The 18,884-nt window shown below is 36.2% G+C and overlaps 1 protein-coding gene across 2 annotated transcripts; it reads left to right on the top strand.

Moving 5' to 3' along the window:
- The first annotated feature begins 363 nt into the window (after positions 1-363).
- LOC107699781 (noelin) lies at positions 364-18,240 on the top strand. 2 transcript variants are annotated; one of them, XM_016501172.1, is made up of 6 exons: positions 364-834; positions 5,732-5,881; positions 6,004-6,159; positions 8,454-8,673; positions 14,691-14,797; positions 17,514-18,240. In XM_016501172.1, exons 1-6 carry the CDS (start codon positions 769-771, stop codon positions 18,186-18,188), a joined length of 1,374 nt encoding a protein of 457 aa, XP_016356658.1. In that variant the 5' UTR covers positions 364-768; the 3' UTR covers positions 18,189-18,240. The 2 variants fall into 2 exon arrangements, with proteins under 2 accessions (XP_016356658.1, XP_016356657.1); XM_016501171.1 differs by lacking the exon at positions 364-834 and adding an exon at positions 3,344-3,707.
- The last annotated feature ends 644 nt before the right edge of the window (positions 18,241-18,884 follow it).

Below are 18,884 nucleotides of genomic sequence, written 5' to 3'. Positions count from 1 at the left end.
AGGTATATAAAGATTTCTTATGATATGAATTTACATAATTTAACGTTTTATAAAACCATTATATATTACGTATTATAAATAGGCTATAAATATAAATAGCCTTTTTGTTATTATTTAATTAACTTTTATAGTTCTGATTGTTTTAAGTGACAAAAGAATATTTAAAAATGTGTCAGCTTTAATTATTTTTAAAATTATTATTAGTGGTACCCAAGGAGGACGGAGTCTCCATGGCAACCTCATCACTCCTTTTTATTATCCACTTGTGCTGTGAACTGTGCTGTTTGCCGCGCGCTGAGAGAGCTCGTGTCCAGCAGTGATCGCAGATTATAGCTCGTCTCGCGCTGCTCAGGTCCCCCTCTAAGGTTTTTGAATTTCCCACGCCAGTTCGTGTCACATCCGGTTCAGCACCACTGCTTGGCCCCGCTTCTCAAATTTCCTGCCCACACCTACTCTCTCGTATTAACCAGCCAAGTTTGTCTAGTGATGAAGTAATATTTTCGCCGCTTTCCTGCTCATCCCCACATTCGCGGTCGGAACGCAGGTCCAGCAGGACAGAGGACGAGGAGGCGTCGAGAAGCTGAGATGAGATAAATATGCAAAGAGGCGGCTCCGCAAACCATTCCAGTCTCGTTTTTTCCATTATTTTGGCGCTGAATTAAATATATGCGTACATTCAAGAGGAGCATCTGATAGAGAGCCGGACAGCTGCACAGAAAACAGCTCTGCATGTGATATCCTCGGATCAGGTGGCATCGGCGGCAGAAGATGCAGCCTGCAAGCAAGCTCCTGAGTCTCACCCTCCTTGTACTGATGGGCACTGAACTCACCCAAGTAGGTTTATAAACGCCATTTTCAGCGCACATCTCAGGCTAATTAGGCAGATATGCTCAAAATAAGCCGGTTTCGTGTATTATCATAAAGGCAGATTAATCTATTGGGCAGCAGAGATCGGGATGGACTAATAAGATTAAACCTCATTTAGAAGAAAAATCACAGCGGGGATTCTCTTTTCTAGAGCTTTTATCCCACATGGCTAGGGTTTTTTAAAAATAGTAACTTCTATGTGGGATATAGGCTTTATTGTAGGTGATTATGAATGTCTTTACAGAGTAATATATGAGAGTTTTAGTATTTAAAGATAAATGCATCTTAGTAGCAGTGAAGACTCTGTTAGTGTGTGTGAGACAGTGATCGTCACTATAATTTTATCATCTGTATGATTATTCCTATTGAAGATAAAACACTCCAGGGCTTGTGCAGTGTATTCTCGTTATCCACACACTGTGATTGTCTCTGACACTCTACAATCTCACTTTGAAGACAAAAATGGCGAGTAAATTGCTTTCTCCACACTCCACATTGATGCCTGCTCTTCAGTAACTAGTTTTTCTTTACGCCTTGACATTAAATCCCTGTTGGTGAGTTAATCAAATGGTAACAGCTATACTGAATGGACAAGGTCGTTAGTCTTAATGTACAGAAAAGTAATATCGCAAATTTAACTAATGTTGCCTCTTTTCTATATTCTCCATGCATTGTTTTGTGCAAGAAAAAGGGTTGATTAAATTTATGTTTTTGTCTTTCATGGGGCATTTTAGTTTACCTTAATACTACAAGTTTTTAAACAGGTTAAAATGTTCTAATTCATTATACTGTATACAGTAGTTGTGAATTATTGGATGATTCATATAACAAAATCAGTCATCTGAAACTAAGTGCCATGTGCCATCATTTGTAATCTGTCCCAAATTATGAACCACTGAAAAAGAGAGAGAAAAACAGAGATCCTGTCTGATTCGATAAAAAAAATCAGGTTGACACAAAAATATATATTGTTTCCTCCCTATTATGCTAACTATGGCATTAGGCATAAAACCTTCATATTATAGCATGCTAATAATATCACAAGTTAAACATTATTTTAGACAACATATTTAATCAATCTTAAGTAGTAGTTTCACATTCAATTTCATAAAATTAATTCAAAATGTTCATAATTCTGATTGGCCTGCACATGTGCAAATCAGTGGTTAATCAGATATTTATCTTCATGCGTTAGCGCAGGTGAAAACAAGTGTTGCTAACCAAAATTAAAAAGAAAAGAAAAAACAAGGACAGAAAAGGAAGAAGAAGAGAACAAGGATGTAGATTAAAGCTGTTTAAGAGTTGAGTCTGTCTGTGAGTGCTAATTTGTCACTAGTTCATTTAGAACGTGTCTATGGTGTATTTGTGCATACAAAAAAATGCAAAAAAAAACAAAACAAATAATAATAATATGATGCATGGTTGGGAAGGGGGTGTTGAGGGTTTGATTGGAACTTTTGTCCAGGAGAAAAATGTTAAACTGAGAAGGAAGCCTGTACTGCCCTCTGTTGGCTAAATAATACCATGAAATGCTGAGAGATAACCTGTGTCAATGTTCAGCTATCCTATTAAAAATCCCCTGTTCAGAAGTGACTCATAAATAGCACTCATAAAGCACTCAATTTTAGGCTGTGCATAAGTGAGTTATCTTTTTAATCAAACATCTGTTGATATTTCAGAGTTTAATGAAATGTTCAGAGAGCATTAACAATCATAGCTACTTTAGAGAACATAAATAATGGTGGGTAGCCTACTGTGCACTGCACGCGGTAGAGAGAGCCTCGATGGCTGCAATATTACACTGATGAGCCGCAACACAGCGCGCGAATTATTCAATGGGGTCGACTTTACAGAGGACCCTTAGCAAGTAGATCATTTCCGTCTCGCGTAAAAATGCAAAAATTGTATCGTCTCCACCAGCACCTTTAACCGTTCGCATAAAAGCCGTACAGCAAAGCGATAGATATAATGTTTTGCCGATGCCCCCCTAGCCTACTTTTTATTGAGTCATATAACATAAACCATTTAAATCAATAAAGCAATGAATTAAAAACCTTTTAATCTACAAAAAAATCGATACTGACCTAGTATAGGCTAGAAATGCGCTCCGGTAGCGAACTGTCGAACGCGATTTATGTTCGCAAACGCCTTTTTCTGAAAAAACTTTTTTTTTTTTTTTAAGGTTTATTACTTAATAAAACATCGCTTGCTGTTTTAAAACTAATTTGAGAGCAAAGTATGCTACAATTGTCTATTAAAACCTGATTTTAACTATTGCTGTTTTTAACCAGCTATTGCTGGGTATTGTGAGAGTAGCGAAAAAACGTTGTATGTGTTTAGTGATTTAGTATATCCGTGCGTCAAGCTCCTGGAGGAGGTTTGTGATATTTATGAATATTTCACCAGTATAGCGGGTGGGCGGAGGCACGGAACCAATGAGATGAGATGGTCTGCTGAACCTCCGTCATTATTCGCGTGAAGAGAGAAGACAGAACAGCACACTACTCAGAAACCGAGAGAGCTCGAGTAATTATAAAGTTCAGTATAGCATAGCGCGAGTAGAAATGCCCGAGATGAATTCATTTACACTGGGTGCTTTACAGAAGCACATCACCTCTGTCAGCAGCGCAGGTTACAGTTTTCTCCTGGAACGTGTATAATGAAGGTTACTGGGAAAGAGGAGAGCAGAGATGTCGGTGCCTTTGCTGAAAATTGGAGTAGTGCTCAGCACGATGGCGATGATCACCAACTGGATGTCGCAAACCTTGCCCTCTTTAGTAGGTCTGAATAGCACCAAATTAAGCGTGGCACCTCCGGGTGTGCCGGACCGGAGCACTGGCGTGAGTTTCTTTATTCTCTTTGTTAATGAGCTGTAAAAAACACTGAATTATTTATACCTTATAAATTATACTATTTAAATAATGTAGGTTAGAAAATGGAAAAAGTATGTTGTTCATACACAGTAGCCTACTCTAAACACATCTATTCCGACTCCGGAATATAGCCTAGGATAGATATTTTTAGCTACCATGTTAATATAATGTTTTTAAAAAATGTTCTGTGCCGTTTTGGTTACATAGTATTCTTTTAAGTACCTTGGAGTACCGTGAAATATCATAGTATATAAATATGATAATGATTTAGTAGGCTACTGATTGAGGTCCCATTACAGTAGTATGAGGCAGTGAAACTGTTTAAGTGTTTGCCTGACTTTTGTGTGTTGGTGGAATTGTTGCTGCGCTATAGCCAGAAAAAAAAAAGTTAGACCTCAATTATTCATTTGGACTGCACGACTAATGTGCATATAATAATAGTGGACCTATTCCTCTTTTATGTCTCTGCATGATTCATGTAGTGTAGCAACACAAAAGGTGGCAAATAATATAAACTCATTTTTTGACATTGAACTTTTGCAAAGGAAAGCAAAAATGCATTATCAGTGTTTCTTGTTTAAGACATCCTGTATTTATCAGAAGGTGTTCGTTTATGGGACGAGGTACTAGGAACCAGCGGGTTGGAGTTGAGCAGTGACAGCGTGTGAATTTATTTTAATAGATATCCAAAATGATGCAGATTTTCCAATGGGCAAAAACCTTTGTCTTCTCAGGTTCAAACGATGCAATCAGGTAAAAATGTGTCTCAGCAGGGGGAGTATTGACTTTGAGTGTGTTTATAGTCTTGAGTATTTTTTTTATTAGTCACCTGCTATCTTGCAAATCCTGTGTTGAAATCTATACTAATTAAATCAGTTGTTTGTGAGCAAGGGAACTGTAAAAAAAATTTCTTATGAAATATATGCCTCCACTATTTTGGTATTGTGATAAGCTCTGTCCTCAAAGAGTAAAAACATTAGATTTTATTATAATCTGAATTCAGCATTACAATGGCAGCAGATTTGCAAAGATGTTCCTTCGGTTTAATAAAAAGTGCTTTCTGTCCGCACTGGTTATGAATATGGATTATTCATTAGATTACTCAGGATTAGGACAAGACATACGGAAACGCTCACTCTTCCAGATGGCTCTTTTATGTAAAGCCACTGGGTCATAAAATCCCCTTCGAGAAAAGACCATTTCACATCAAAGCACCAACTATGAAAATCCTTTAAAAAATGGGTTTTGTCAGTATATATTGACCACTAATAAACTGCTCTGCTACTGATGGACAAGGAGAAACAAAATGTGAAAAAGGGAAATAAAATAATACTGTAGCTTGGCTTGAAGGAAAAAAAAAAATATTATATATATATATATATATATATATATATATATATATATAACAAATATATTATTATGGTAATATGTAATAACTAATTATTTTGAAATGAAAAGTAGTTTTAAAACTAAAATAATATTATTATGTATAACATATAAACTTTATAAACACCTTTGCTGGAAAACAATTGTGTATAGTGCAACACATTACTGATTTGCTTTTAATTTTCATTTTATTCTGATGAAACTCATGCTTCCAAGATTATCACAAGTCATCCTTAAAATTACAAAACCCTTGTCTAAATCATCCAAATAGTGTTACCTAAATAGTGTTTCTGCTGTTTACTTCAGCAGAATTCACAAAAACAACATTTCATAAACCACAGGCAACAAAATATTTAAGTTCACAAGACATTAAAAAACAATCCATAAATGTATGATTATTGCAACGTAAAACTTGCACTGGCATGACAGTTTCCATCAGCTGGCCATAAACTCTATCACTCTGACCCTTGTGTAGGGTTCAGGTAATTAACCTTCCCAAAGACTGCAGAGGGAGAAATAAGAAAACTGTTACAAAGCTGTTTCCCATAAAGCACATCCCAATCAGTCACTGACCTTTTTTCCTCTTCGTTTTGTCCTTTGCCCAGGTGCTGCCTACTAACCCAGAGGAGTCGTGGCAGGTGTACAGCTCAGCTCAAGACAGTGAGGGCAGGTGTGTGTGCACTGTTGTGGCTCCTCAGCAGACCATGTGTTCACGGGATGCCAGGACCAAACAACTGAGACAGCTCCTGGAAAAAGTAACCTTTGAAACTAATCCACACAAAGACAGAATACACAGCTCACTGAATGCCTTTCATAGTTCTGTTCACCCAGCACATGGCTTATTCTTCTTCTCTTATGTTCTCTTTTTCTCTCTCAGGTCCAGAATATGACTCAGTCCATCCAGAATCTTGACCAGAGGACCCAGAAAGACCTGCAGTATGTGCAAAGAATGGAGGTGCAGTTGAGAGGCCTGGAATCCAAGTTCAAACAGGTGGAGGAAAGCCACAAGCAGAATATCGCCAAGCAATACAAGGTGCGTACAAATGCATGTGCTCATCCAGATCAATGTGGTTATTCCACTATCAATGTCATTTTTCATTCGTGAAAGTTCATACAGTGTGTCTCATTTACCAAAAGATTAACTCACTTATTTAATTCAGCTCCCAATACTGGCCTTTAACATTACATTACAAATCAATCTGTGAGAAAACAGCACATTCATTTTCTGTACATTTTCAAGCCAAGAGAGCTCAGTATATTTGTTACGAATGATTTTGTCCTCCTGAGTTGATGCCACAGGCATTTTCCCCACAAGAAGTGAATTACAAAATATGATTCATTTTGGCGACATAGCATCTTTTCCATCTTAGCTATTGTTAGCTGTCTGACATCAATTGCATCTGCATGCTAATGAGGCCATTGCTAGTTTTATAAATGGAGGCGCAGTGATTTGGTTGCACGTTGCAATTTGTAGTGTATGTATCGAGCTCCCAAAGTGGCATAGATGTTATAGATCAGTCTTGCACAGTCTCTTAGTTCCTTCGGCATCATCTGGCCCTTTAAAGTCTTTTAAACAAAATAGTGTATTGAACATTTTGTTCTAGTCAAACTGAATGTTATGGTCAAGAACGTGGCACCTCTTGTTCATTTGCCAAGTAAGAAAACTACTCAAAACATTTTATGGCTTTAAACATTTATTACATGAAGGCATCAAATATTTGGATGCAATCGCTGGAAAGGTCATCTTATACACCATCATATGATCTTTATACCCACATGGGAGTCCATATGGTGCACGTTTTCAAAAGTTCAGGTATACACAGAGCATATACAAATATGGCATTTCAGCAGAAGTAAGAATACCTATAGAGTTTGATAAATGGATTCTTTGTTTGGACAAGGATGATTTTGCACTTATTGATCCCAGTATAATGTAATATAATATAAACTAGCTTTCAAATGTTTGGGGTCAATAAGATTATTACTAATTTTATTCAGCATCACATTTTATTTAGAAGCATTAAATTGATAAAAAGAGACAAAATATTTCTATTTCAATAAATGCTGTTTTTTAAACCTCTATTCATTAAAGAATTCTGAAAAAATGTCCCACAGTTTCCACAGAAATATTAAACTGCACTGTTTTCAACACTGAAAATAAAAAGAAATGTTTCTTGAGCACCAAATCAGTATATTAGAATGATTTCACATTAGGATGATTTCTCATGTGACACTAAAGACTGGAATCATTTAGCTTTGCCATCAAAAAAATGTTATTTTAAATTGTAATAATAATTGTAATTCGTTCCCTCATATTAGCAAATTGTGGCCATGTTGTACTAGTTTAATTAAATCAAAATGAGGGACCAAATAAGTATATTGTGGCCACAATTGAATTAAAATGAGAGAACGTATAGTAAAATGAGGGAACAAATTCTTAATGTTTGGCCATGATGAATATATTTTTGTCTGCATGCCATGTGCTGACCTCTGTACATAATAGATTTCTTTCAAAAATATAAAAATAAATCTTACTGTCCCCAAACTTTTAACGGGAGCGTATGTATAGTTTTAATTATTAGTAATGCTATTAGTATTATGTCCAGATTTATGTGCAGGAACCATCATGATTATTTGCACTTCTGAAAATAATTTCAAGCATGTTTTTGTGTGTTCATACTGTAGCTCATCCTATCAATTGATTTTTAAGATAAAATGTTGCATCATTTCTGTACAAACAGCTGTATCTGTGTTCTAAAATGTTTAGAAAGGCTAGCGAGTTAGTTATTCAACCAAATTTCATTTTCTTGCTTGCAGGGCTAACTTTATGAATTAAATCAAAGCTGCAGAGACTGAAGAACAAGTTCAATCCCATTGTAATCCTCAACTGGTCAACTGACTGCATCATTCAGTTTATTTTAAATACAAAGCACCATTGAATTCTGTTCACAGTCTTTTTGTGCATGCCACTATTGCAGCCTTCCTTGAGTAGATTTTCTTATGTTATGACATCTCCATGTCAATAATTCAGATTTGTTTATGCACATTTGGATATTTTGAAACAAGGGAAACTATTGTTGTATGTGAAGCATGTAACCCTCAACACCTTGCATTTTAAACATTGAAAAATAAAGAGAGTTTTTTTCAAATATTTGCTGGTGTACTGAGAACTTGTTTTATGCCATGTTGAACTCTACATCTATTTGCTAGGCACACTCAGAAATGATGATAAGAGTAGGCAGAGAGGGCAAGTATAGGGCAAGACAGGTGTTTGGACGCAATCGTTGCATGCATGCCTACTGAACCAAGCCTATTTTAACCTTTCAGGCCATAAAAGAGAAAATGGAGGAACTTAGGCCAATGATACCAGTGTTGGAGGAATACAAGGCCGATGCAAAATTGGTAATGCAGTTTAAAGAGGAGGTCAAGAATCTGACATCAGTGCTAAGTGAACTGCAGGAGGAGATCGGGGCCTTTGACTACGAGGAGCTTCACAACAGGGTGTCTAATCTTGAGGAGAGGCTTCGTGCATGCATGCAAAAATTAGGTAGGATGAGTTTGAGCACAAACACAAACAACCATTATATTTAATTTCAAAATATTATATACGACAGTGCACAAGAATATCTTTTTCTGAACACACACTTTAGTATGCAAGAAAATTATATAATTGTTTTAGTTTTTGAATCACAAAAAAGGCCAGAAAAAGCCACAATGAAAATATATTGGTGTTACTTTTACTCAACTATATTAGGGGATTAAAGACTGCACAAATAAAGGCACACTGCACATTTTGTTCTAATTAAAAGAATAATTCGCCCAAAAATAAAAACTGAAAATGTACATACCCTCAGGTCACTCAAGATGTAGATGGTTTTATTTCTTCATCAAATTTAGCATTACATCACTTGCTCACCAAAGGACCCTCTATAGTGAATGGGTGCCGTCAGAAGGAGAGTCCAAACAACTGATAAAAAACTATATATTCACAAGTAATCCACATGACTCCAGTCGATCAATTAATATATTGTGAAGTGACCAGCTGCATATTTGTAAGAAACACACCCATCATTAAGGTGTTTACACTTTAAACCATTGCTTCTGGCCAAAATATGAGTCCGTAATCCATAACGATGTTTCCTCTAGTAAAAAAGTCCACCCTGTTGTCCTCTGACATCAAAATCCATGTGTGTGTTTGTTTAGAACTTTTTTCCTATTAAGGGGAGACACTGCAGGCAAAAACACTATTTTTTCATGCACCTGTCAATTTTGAGGTTTTGGGCTTTTTGGCTTTTCAAAAAGTGTTGATAAAGACTAGTGGAAAGAAAACATCCAAAAGACACTGTTAACTGCTTATTTTATAGCACTTTATCTATTTGTGTCAATAGATTTCAATTACAATACATATTTTTAAAGGCCGTTTTCTCAAAATTAGTTTTTTCTCCTACACTGAGCCATACATCTTCACTTCAGTAGCACTTACATACACCAAACTTTAAATTTTTATTCCTGTCTATATTCTGAAGATTTTTACAGAGGGATTTGTTTATATATAATTTGCTTGATTGTCAATTTTGAGATTTTGGGCTTTTTGGCTTTTCATAAAGTGTTGATAAAGACTAGTGGAAAGAAAACATCCAAAAGACACTGTTAACTGCTTATTTTATAGCACTTTATCTATTTGTGTCAATAGATTTCAATTACAATACATATTTTTAAAGGCCGTTTTCTCAAAATTAGTTTTTTCTCCTACACTGAGCCATACATCTTCACTTCAGTAGCACTTACATACACCAAACTTTAAATTTTTATTCCTGTCTATATTCTGAAGATTTTTACAGAGGGATTTGTTTATATATAATTTGCTTGATTGTATACAACATTTTATTCCCCCCAAAAGTTCAGATTTGTGTACTAGAATTTTATGCAAATTAGCGCATATTTCATTAAATAATGCCTCATTTGCATATTTAAACATAACAATTTTGAAAACTTGTAATACAAAACATGTTTGCAATTATCAATGTAATCAATCAACTGGGTAAGTAAGGTGATAACTATTAGTTAATATTTTTTACCCTATTCACCTGCAGTGTCTCGCCTTAAGTGGTGCTTGAGACACCTTTTTTTTTTTTAACCGGAGAAGGCAATATAATGAATAAAGGACTTATTCTAGCCGGAAGCGAAGGTTTGAATTTAAAAACGTCTTAATGAACAATTTGTTTATTAAAAACACACAGCTTTTCACTTAAGAAGACATTAATTGATGGACTGGAGTCATGTGTATTATTCTGATGTTTTTTTAGCTGTTTGGACTCTCATTCTGACGGCACCCATTCACTGCAGAGGATCCATTTGTGAGCAAGTGATGTAATGCTAAATTTCTCCAAATCTGTTCCAATGAAGAAACAAACTGTCTGAGTACATTTTTAGTACATTTTACACATGTTCACAGCGCATTTAAAATAGCTAATAAAGTGTAGCCTCAGTGTTAATTGAAAATGCGAATTCAAGGATGCTTCGCATTACACACATTAGTCTTGACTCAATGAATGATGATTGAGCAAAAGACAAAACACTGTAATTTATTGTTCTGCTTGGAGGCATTAGCATGCTGAATTTAAACAACACAACATATCCCTGTCATTTTCCCTGTTTGAAATGCTGTATCTCAGCATAGCTAATCTGATACAGATAGTAGCAGCAGATTCAGATGTTGCCTTATTCTGAAGTGAGGAATGGATCTCATATGGATGTTAGACACAGACGTGACTAATGAGAAGCTGCTGTGCTGTTCTCTCCTCTAACAAATGCCTTTGGGTCCACCTGAGCCATGGCATGAATTCATAGCGACTTTACAGGTTAATTAAATAACATTATCAAAATTCAATATGACAAGACACAGTGTCTGACACATCTCTGATTTACAAACAAATCCTCAGTTTAATGAAGATCGTATGATTTTATCCAAAAGCAAAATGTACAGTTTCACAGGAATCTTAATAACCATTCATACATTAGAATATAGGTCAGAAGCTCTGTGTAACAATAGAGAATTGCTCTTGCTTCTTTTTGGAGCATTTATTTTAGATTCAGAGGAATAACAGATTTAGTACGCATGCATAATGCAAATGCAGCCTTACTTTGATTGATTAAAGGAGGACACCATGCTGGGTTTTGGTGCTTAACAATAAATACCAAAAAAAAAAGAGCAGCAGTTGTAAGTTTTCCACTGAGCCAAAAGCTACATGTAGTGATAAAGAGAGACATCTAAATATGATCATGGGGTTCTATTGAAAGATTACTGCTCTCAGTACAGTAATCTCCTGGCTGCATGAATTTCTAATGCTGCATTTCACAAGGGACTTAAATCTGATAATTTGTTCACCAGTATAAATAATGTGGACTTCATTCATTGTTAATATTACATTCATAGTTAATAGGGTTTTGAAGGAAGCCTGAACCAATTATTTTGTGATTGTTGCCCACAAAATTTCAAGCAGTTTCAGCAGTATCCTGTGATGTGCCACAATTTTTGTACAGTTATTCTATAATTATTATGGCAGAAATGTATATGAGCCCATATTTAATTTAAAGGCTTCATGTAAAATTTGCACTTTAACTAAATAATTTATCACACCATAGGACTATTTAAAAAACGTGTATTATATTATATTATATTATATTATATATATTTTAAAAAGGTATATTATATTATATTATATTATATTATATTATATTAAGGTTCAAAAGTTGGGTTTGGTATACGTTTTTATTTTTTTATGTTTTGATGAAAGAGTTCTCCTATGTTTCCCAAGGCTGCATTTATTTGATCAAATACATCAAAACAGTAATACTGTGAAATATTATTACAATTTCAAATAACGGTTTTCTATTTGAATATATTTTAGATAGAATATTAATCCTAAAAATGATTTATTCCTGTAATGGCAAAGCTACATTTTTAGCAGCCATTACTCCAGGCTTCAGTGTCACATAATCCTTCAGAAATAATTTTAATAGACTTTTAATATGCCAAATGCTCAAGTAACATTTCTTGTTATTATCAATGTTGAAAACAGTTGTTCTGTGTAATATTTTTGTGAAAACCGTGATACATTTCCAAGATTCTCTGATGAATAGAAAGTTCAAAATACAGCATTTATTTGATTTAAGCAATTTAAAAGTCTTTGCTGTCACTTTGGATCAATTTAATGGATCCTTACTGCATAAAAGTATTTGCATGAATATCTTTAAGCAAACAACAATTTCTGACCTCAAACTTTTTGAACAACTGCGTATTTACATACATTCATGTAAAATTTATACTAAAATCTTGATTTAAAAAGTCAACAACCATTTACAGTTCTATTTATTTTCTTAGAAAGGTGCATATGCGAAAGATTAAAATCACCAAGTCAAAGTAAAGAGTTACTCATACATTAATGGAAGTATTAAGTTTCTGATAAGCTTCTCTAACAGATTATTCCATTACAGTAGCACAGTAGATTTAGCAAAAGAAAACATGGGATGGGTTGGCAACATTTAATGCCATGACATTATGTAAATATCTGAGAAAATTACATAAAGCAGCAGCAGTCACACATTAGCGATGTATGGCTGTGAACTCAGTGTTGCTTGCTGTATATTTCAACATAACTGCATCAACAGTCAGTGTCAGGCACTATAGATCCTAGCCTTCAATCCACTGTATGTTCAGTTGTACTACTGCTTTGCAATCCTAGAAAATGTTCTCCACTACGTTATCACCTAAATACACTAATAAAACTGTGATTTATCGCCTGTGACAGACTATTCAGCTAACATTTGGCCATCGGGTCTGGTGTAAAGACTGACCACCTGTGCTGAGGCAATAATCAGGCTGGTAATTATGTGACTATTATGTACCATAGAATATCTTTGAATGTCAGTCTGTTCAAGGGCTTTGCAATGTAGGGTAAATCAGTATTATTTGACAGCAGTAATTTTATGCCAAAGCTTCTGAAAATAGATATAGTTTAGTGATTTGTAATTTGAAATATAAATATAAAATAAATATGAGACATGGGCAGTCAGCTGGTCATGATCACAAAATAACTCAGATGTAAAGCAGAATGTTCTTATATCAATCTGAAAGGGTTTATTAATGCCTGGCTGACTCACCAAATAAATAAATACATGAACATGAAATATTGATTTCAGTTTTTTTATCATGTGAGAAGAAAGAGTGCGCAGAGGGAAATGAGCGACTTAAAACCAGCATGGAGACCGGTTGCCAGGGACAACTCTCAGATATACAGTTTCACGTCATTATGACCGCAGAATTCTGTGATTGACCAATCAGAATCAAGTATTCTGGAGAGCCGTGTAATGACACCAGATAGCCAGGTCAGTGAAATACAAAACAGTTCTTTCCCCAGAACTGGCTCTGTTGTGGTTTTACATAAACCAGCACGATGATCGCATTTCAGTGCCAAGAACAGAATATTGGAAAAATATCATGGGAAACAGAGGAGTATCTATAAATGTGCATTTCCTTTAAAAGCAGTTGCTTTGCCCAAGTGGACTGCCAAAACCGCACAGCCAGAGAAAGAAAGAGAAAGGGAAACCGCATCGGTTCTCCGAAAGACATAAAGTGACAGAAAAAGAGAGAACATGTGGTTCAGAAAGAAGTATAAATGAGAGAAGAACACACTTCCATGTGTATGAGGACTCTTAAAAGACGTCTAAACAAGTTATGCTCCAGTGCGTCTGTCTGACACTGTGTCAAAACAGAGAGTATGAGAGGTTCACTGATGCCTGCAAACTTCTGCCTGAGTGCCTAACACAACCCAGAATATGACAGAAACTCCAACGCCTCCCCCATCCACCTCAAACCCATTTACCAGCGCAAAACATTGAAGTTTAACAGCATATCACTCACTCATACGAAAGCAAACGAGCAGCGTGTTAAAGGAAATGGAAGAATTCACCAGAAATTAAAATTGTCATCATTTACTCACACTCACATCATTACAAATCCATATGACTTTTTTTCAAAGAGATGTCAGACTACTCTTTTCTATGCAATCAAAGTGAATGGTCACCAGCTAGACTACTGCAAGTACAGCATTCAATATGACTCTATATTCCAAAGTTATTCATGTGATTTAAATATGCATATTACAAACAATTATCAGATACATGAGAACAAATGACGTTTGGTATCATTGACGCTAAACCTGGTGTGATAAATATCAAAGTGCAACACAATATCATGAGTGAATAACTTTTTGCTGTTGTTGTTGTTTTTTTTTTACAAAAAAGCTATAATATGGCTCGAGGAGACTTATATAGCACACAAGTCTTACAGACTAATTTTAGGTTGATTGTATTGTACTTGACAGTCCCTGGTCACCATTCACTTTCATTTTCGTATGGAAAACAGCAGCATAAACATTCTTCAAAATATCTCTTTTTATGTTTTATAGAATAAGAAAGTCGAGCATGAGGGTGAGTAAATGATGAAAAATGATTACAATAAAACGTAGATTTTTACTTGTTACCATGTTTTACTGTTATCAGCTTGTGGGAAGCTGACAGGGATAAGTGATGCTATAACCATAAAGACATCTGGATCAAGATATGGATCCTGGATGACTGATCCGCTTGCCCCTGATGGTGATACGAGGGTGAGTTCATCAAATCTTTACTGTCTTAACTGAATTCCTCTGGATGTTTTGTGTAAAAGAAAAACAGCTTTAATCACTTCACACCCCTCACTTTAATCTCAACTGGTTTAGATTTTTCTTCTTCTTAGCTAAAATGTCTCTGACTTCGTCTTATCAGCACTCTTTTTGTCCCTGCAGTATATTTTCTTGTAAACATGCCATGAGTGTGGTTTATTAAATTACCGGCACACATTAAGATGCAAATGATAGGTGTAAATCTTACAAGATTTCATTAGTGTGGCAGCAAAGTCATTCCCAGTAAGAGCTGAATGATGTCTGTTAATTCCTGCGCCAGCATTTCCCACATAAAAATGTTTGTATATTACTGTTGGTTTCATATCTTTGTTTTCATACATACTTTAGTATTCTGAGCTAAAAAGCAAAATCTTGTACGACTGTCCCTGCCTTTGTACAAGCTGTTCTGTCTTTCTCCAGTTTCTTGAACAAATCTAACACATCCATCTTGGTTAGATGTCAGTAGCGAGTAAGTTGCGTGACAACTAATCCATGATCCCCCCCATCATATATTAATGCAACAACTTCAAAGAGGATGGCTGAAGGTGAAGCGGTGGAGTTTTTAGCTCCTTTGAGATGATCAATACAGTAGAAAAGCCCAGAAACAGAAAGGCATCTGGCCTGCAGATCTGTCTGAGCCTTAAATGATTGATGAGGGGTCAGATAGTTGCCCTTGCCTGAAGCCTCTGATAGCCTTAGTATTTATTTTAACAGTGAATACACACTTAAAAGGGTCAGACAGTTTAAAAACATGTTTGTTTTAAGAATTGGATTTTAGGAAGTCAGTTCAGAGCAGGGGTAGGCTAATAGACAAGTAAAGAGCAAATTTAATACATCAGTCCCAAAGACTCCGATAGCATGCTGACCTTGACTGTGAAAGAATCAATGACATAAAAGAGCATCCACGATAAAGAAAAGGGAAAAAAAATCACATGTGTCAAGTGAATGTCATGTGGTGTAACTATCCAGTAAAAAGTAATACTATATTTTCCTTTCACTGAATACATGTTTGCACACATTTAATCATCATTTTAATAAATAATTTTAAATATATTTGAATATACTTTTCAAGCTAAAACGTTTGTAATCCTGAATCCTGAATTATTAATGAATACATTTTTGGAGATTCACAACATAACAATTTACAATCAGAACTAACTGTGCCTCATCATAAAAAGGTAAAATTATCATATATGTTAAGAGGTTTACTGATCTTGTAACGGGGCTGATGAGACGAGAGGCGTGCGGGTCCATGTGCAAGCTTTTATTCACAAGAGAAGTGGTCAAACAGGCAGGGTCGAACAACAGCAAACAGGTATGGCACAGGCAAGACAAAGGGGAATTAGTTCAGGAACAGAAGGGTTAGAGTGAGTGGGTTTGGGGATACCAGCTGTGCGTGCAGACACCAGTGGTGTATCCCTCACACTAGATACCAGACTGGGATACCGAAAGACTGGCCTTGACGATCTGGGTGAAACAGACAGGACATGACAAGACACCTGACGATCAGCTGTGTCCTGACAAGACTCAGGATGATCAGCTGTGACATGAAGTGACTCAGGATGATCAGCTGTGACGAGACGTGACTCTGGAAGATCAGCTCAACTGTGACTTGACTTGGTTCATGAAGATCAACTTTCACATAACGGGGCGCTGTTGTGTCCGCCATTTTGTGAGCGTAATCTAGTGCGGGGGCCATTACACGAGTGAGTGCGGGGTCGCGTTCCTCCGCGATACCCACAGTGAATAGAGATCCAACAGTCAACAAAGTCCAAAAAACAACTCAGTGATGAACGCGGACCCTCGCGTCTAAGCTCAGATCGTAGAGGTTGATTAAGGCCATCACAAAAAAACTCTATCAAAAGACAGTCTGGTAGATCAGAATAGTGTGCTATGGCTAAAAATTTGCGAACATAGTTCTCTAGCGATCGCGGGCCCTGTCTAAGGGCTAACAAAATCCTCGCCATGTCCATACCTGGCCAATGTTCCTCTGAAAAGCTGCAAGAGTCAATGTAATGGTAGAATGACCCCTAGTGGCAATCGGCCGGAAGGCCACGGACCGGATTCGTGACAGATCTTGACTGCAATCAAGTTTTGATTTGCTTTGTTTTTTTGTTTTGTTCATACCTCTTAAGACTTTATAAGACTTTAATTGGGTGGAGAGAAGTTTTTACAATTTTAATAAGCAGTGAAGCAGTTTATTTATTTTATTCTGCAAAATAATCATGAAAAACTATACTAAACTTCTTAATAAGGTATTCTTTAAGAATTTCATTCTTTTATCTTTTTTGTCTTTTTTCTTCATGATATCAGGACAGTTGTATTTCTCTTACATTTTTTTACTGTATGCCCCCCCAAAAAAAAAATATATATATAAAATTAATTTATTTTTGGGAGAAAAAATAACAAAGACCATTTTCAGAAGCACTTTATTTTACAGTCCTGTTCCACATGTACATACTACACTGGTAATAACTAGGTACTAATCAATCAATCACCAACCTACCCTTAATGCTCGTGAACCTGCCATAACCTTAAACCAATGTAGTAACCTTATATTACCATGTGTTTTCTTAGATAAGTACACATACTGTAAAATAAAGTGCAGCCCTGTAAAATAAAGTGTATAAACTCTGATGTGCATTAATTTTTCCACCACCAGGTGTGGTACATGGACGGTTACCACAACAACCGCTTTGTCCGGGAATACAAGTCAATGGCCGACTTCATGTATTCAGACAACTTCACCTCACACCGGCTTCCTCACCCCTGGTCGGGCACAGGGCAGGTGGTCTACAACGGCTCCATCTACTTCAATAAGTTCCAAAGCAACACCATCATCAAATTCGACTTCAAGACAGCCACCATCAGCAAGTCTGGTCAGCTGGATTATGCCGGCTACAACAACCGTTATCACTATTCCTGGGGTGGTCACTCCGACATTGACCTAATGGTGGACGAAGGTGGGCTTTGGGCTGTCTATGCCACCAATCAAAACGCAGGGAACATTGTCATCAGCAAGATCAACCCACTGACCCTGCAGGTCATCAAAAGCTACACCACCAACCACCCAAAGAGGAGCGCAGGTGAGGCCTTCATGATCTGTGGGACACTTTATGTCACCAACGGATACTCAGGAGGGACAAAGGTCTACTATGCTTTCCATACCAACTCCTCTACTTACGAGTATATTGACATCCCCTTACAGAACAAGTATTCCCATATCTCCATGCTTGATTATAACCCTAGGGACAGAGCTCTTTACGCATGGAACAATGGACACCAGGTGCTGTATAACGTCACCTTGTTCCACGTCATTCGCTCTGAGGAACTCTAAAGTGACATTCTCCATCCCTTTGAGATATACAGTAGCACTGATGGAGTTTATTACTGAAACAAAAGAGTAATGCCTGATGATTGTTCAATAAAAGAAGACATAAAAATGTATCAAAAGTAATAGTTAATGGCAACATAATGAACAGCTGCCAAAATGTCTTTTTTTCTTTTGTCAGCTTTCCTTAGATAATTGTGTTTGAATTTTCACTGCAAAAAAATGTATTAATTAGTAATTTTGTCTAATCGTCCAGTAAAAATATTGAAACATTCTTAGAGGGGACATTGGATGCAAAAGTCACTTTTACATGGTGTTTGCATATAAATGTGTCTTAGCAGTGTAAAAATGTGTCCATTCATTCCTTTTTTTAAATCCCAGAAAAACCTAAACAGTTAATAGTTTTGTTGCTGATGGTAAAGCACCACAGAATACACAAAAAAAACTGAAGAGAGGGGCGGGGTGAGCAGTAGCTCATTATCATTTAAAGAGACATGCACCGAAACGGGTCGCTGTAAACAGCTGTTTTTGACATGGTAAAGGTGTTGTTTTACATGACCTTTGAGGATTTTCAACCAAAGTATGTTACAGACATTTCATGAAGACCCTAAGAGTCATACCAACTTGTGGAAAATGGGCATCTAATGTCCCCTTTAAAACAAGATCAATTTACTTGAGAAGCAAAATTGCATAAAATAATGT

The sequence above is a fragment of the Sinocyclocheilus anshuiensis genome, unplaced genomic scaffold, assembly GCF_001515605.1.
Source record: "Sinocyclocheilus anshuiensis isolate Anshui unplaced genomic scaffold, SAMN03320099.WGS_v1.1 scaffold278, whole genome shotgun sequence".
Taxonomy (NCBI): domain Eukaryota; kingdom Metazoa; phylum Chordata; class Actinopteri; order Cypriniformes; family Cyprinidae; genus Sinocyclocheilus; species Sinocyclocheilus anshuiensis.
This window is presented reverse-complemented; position numbering and strand designations above follow the sequence as displayed.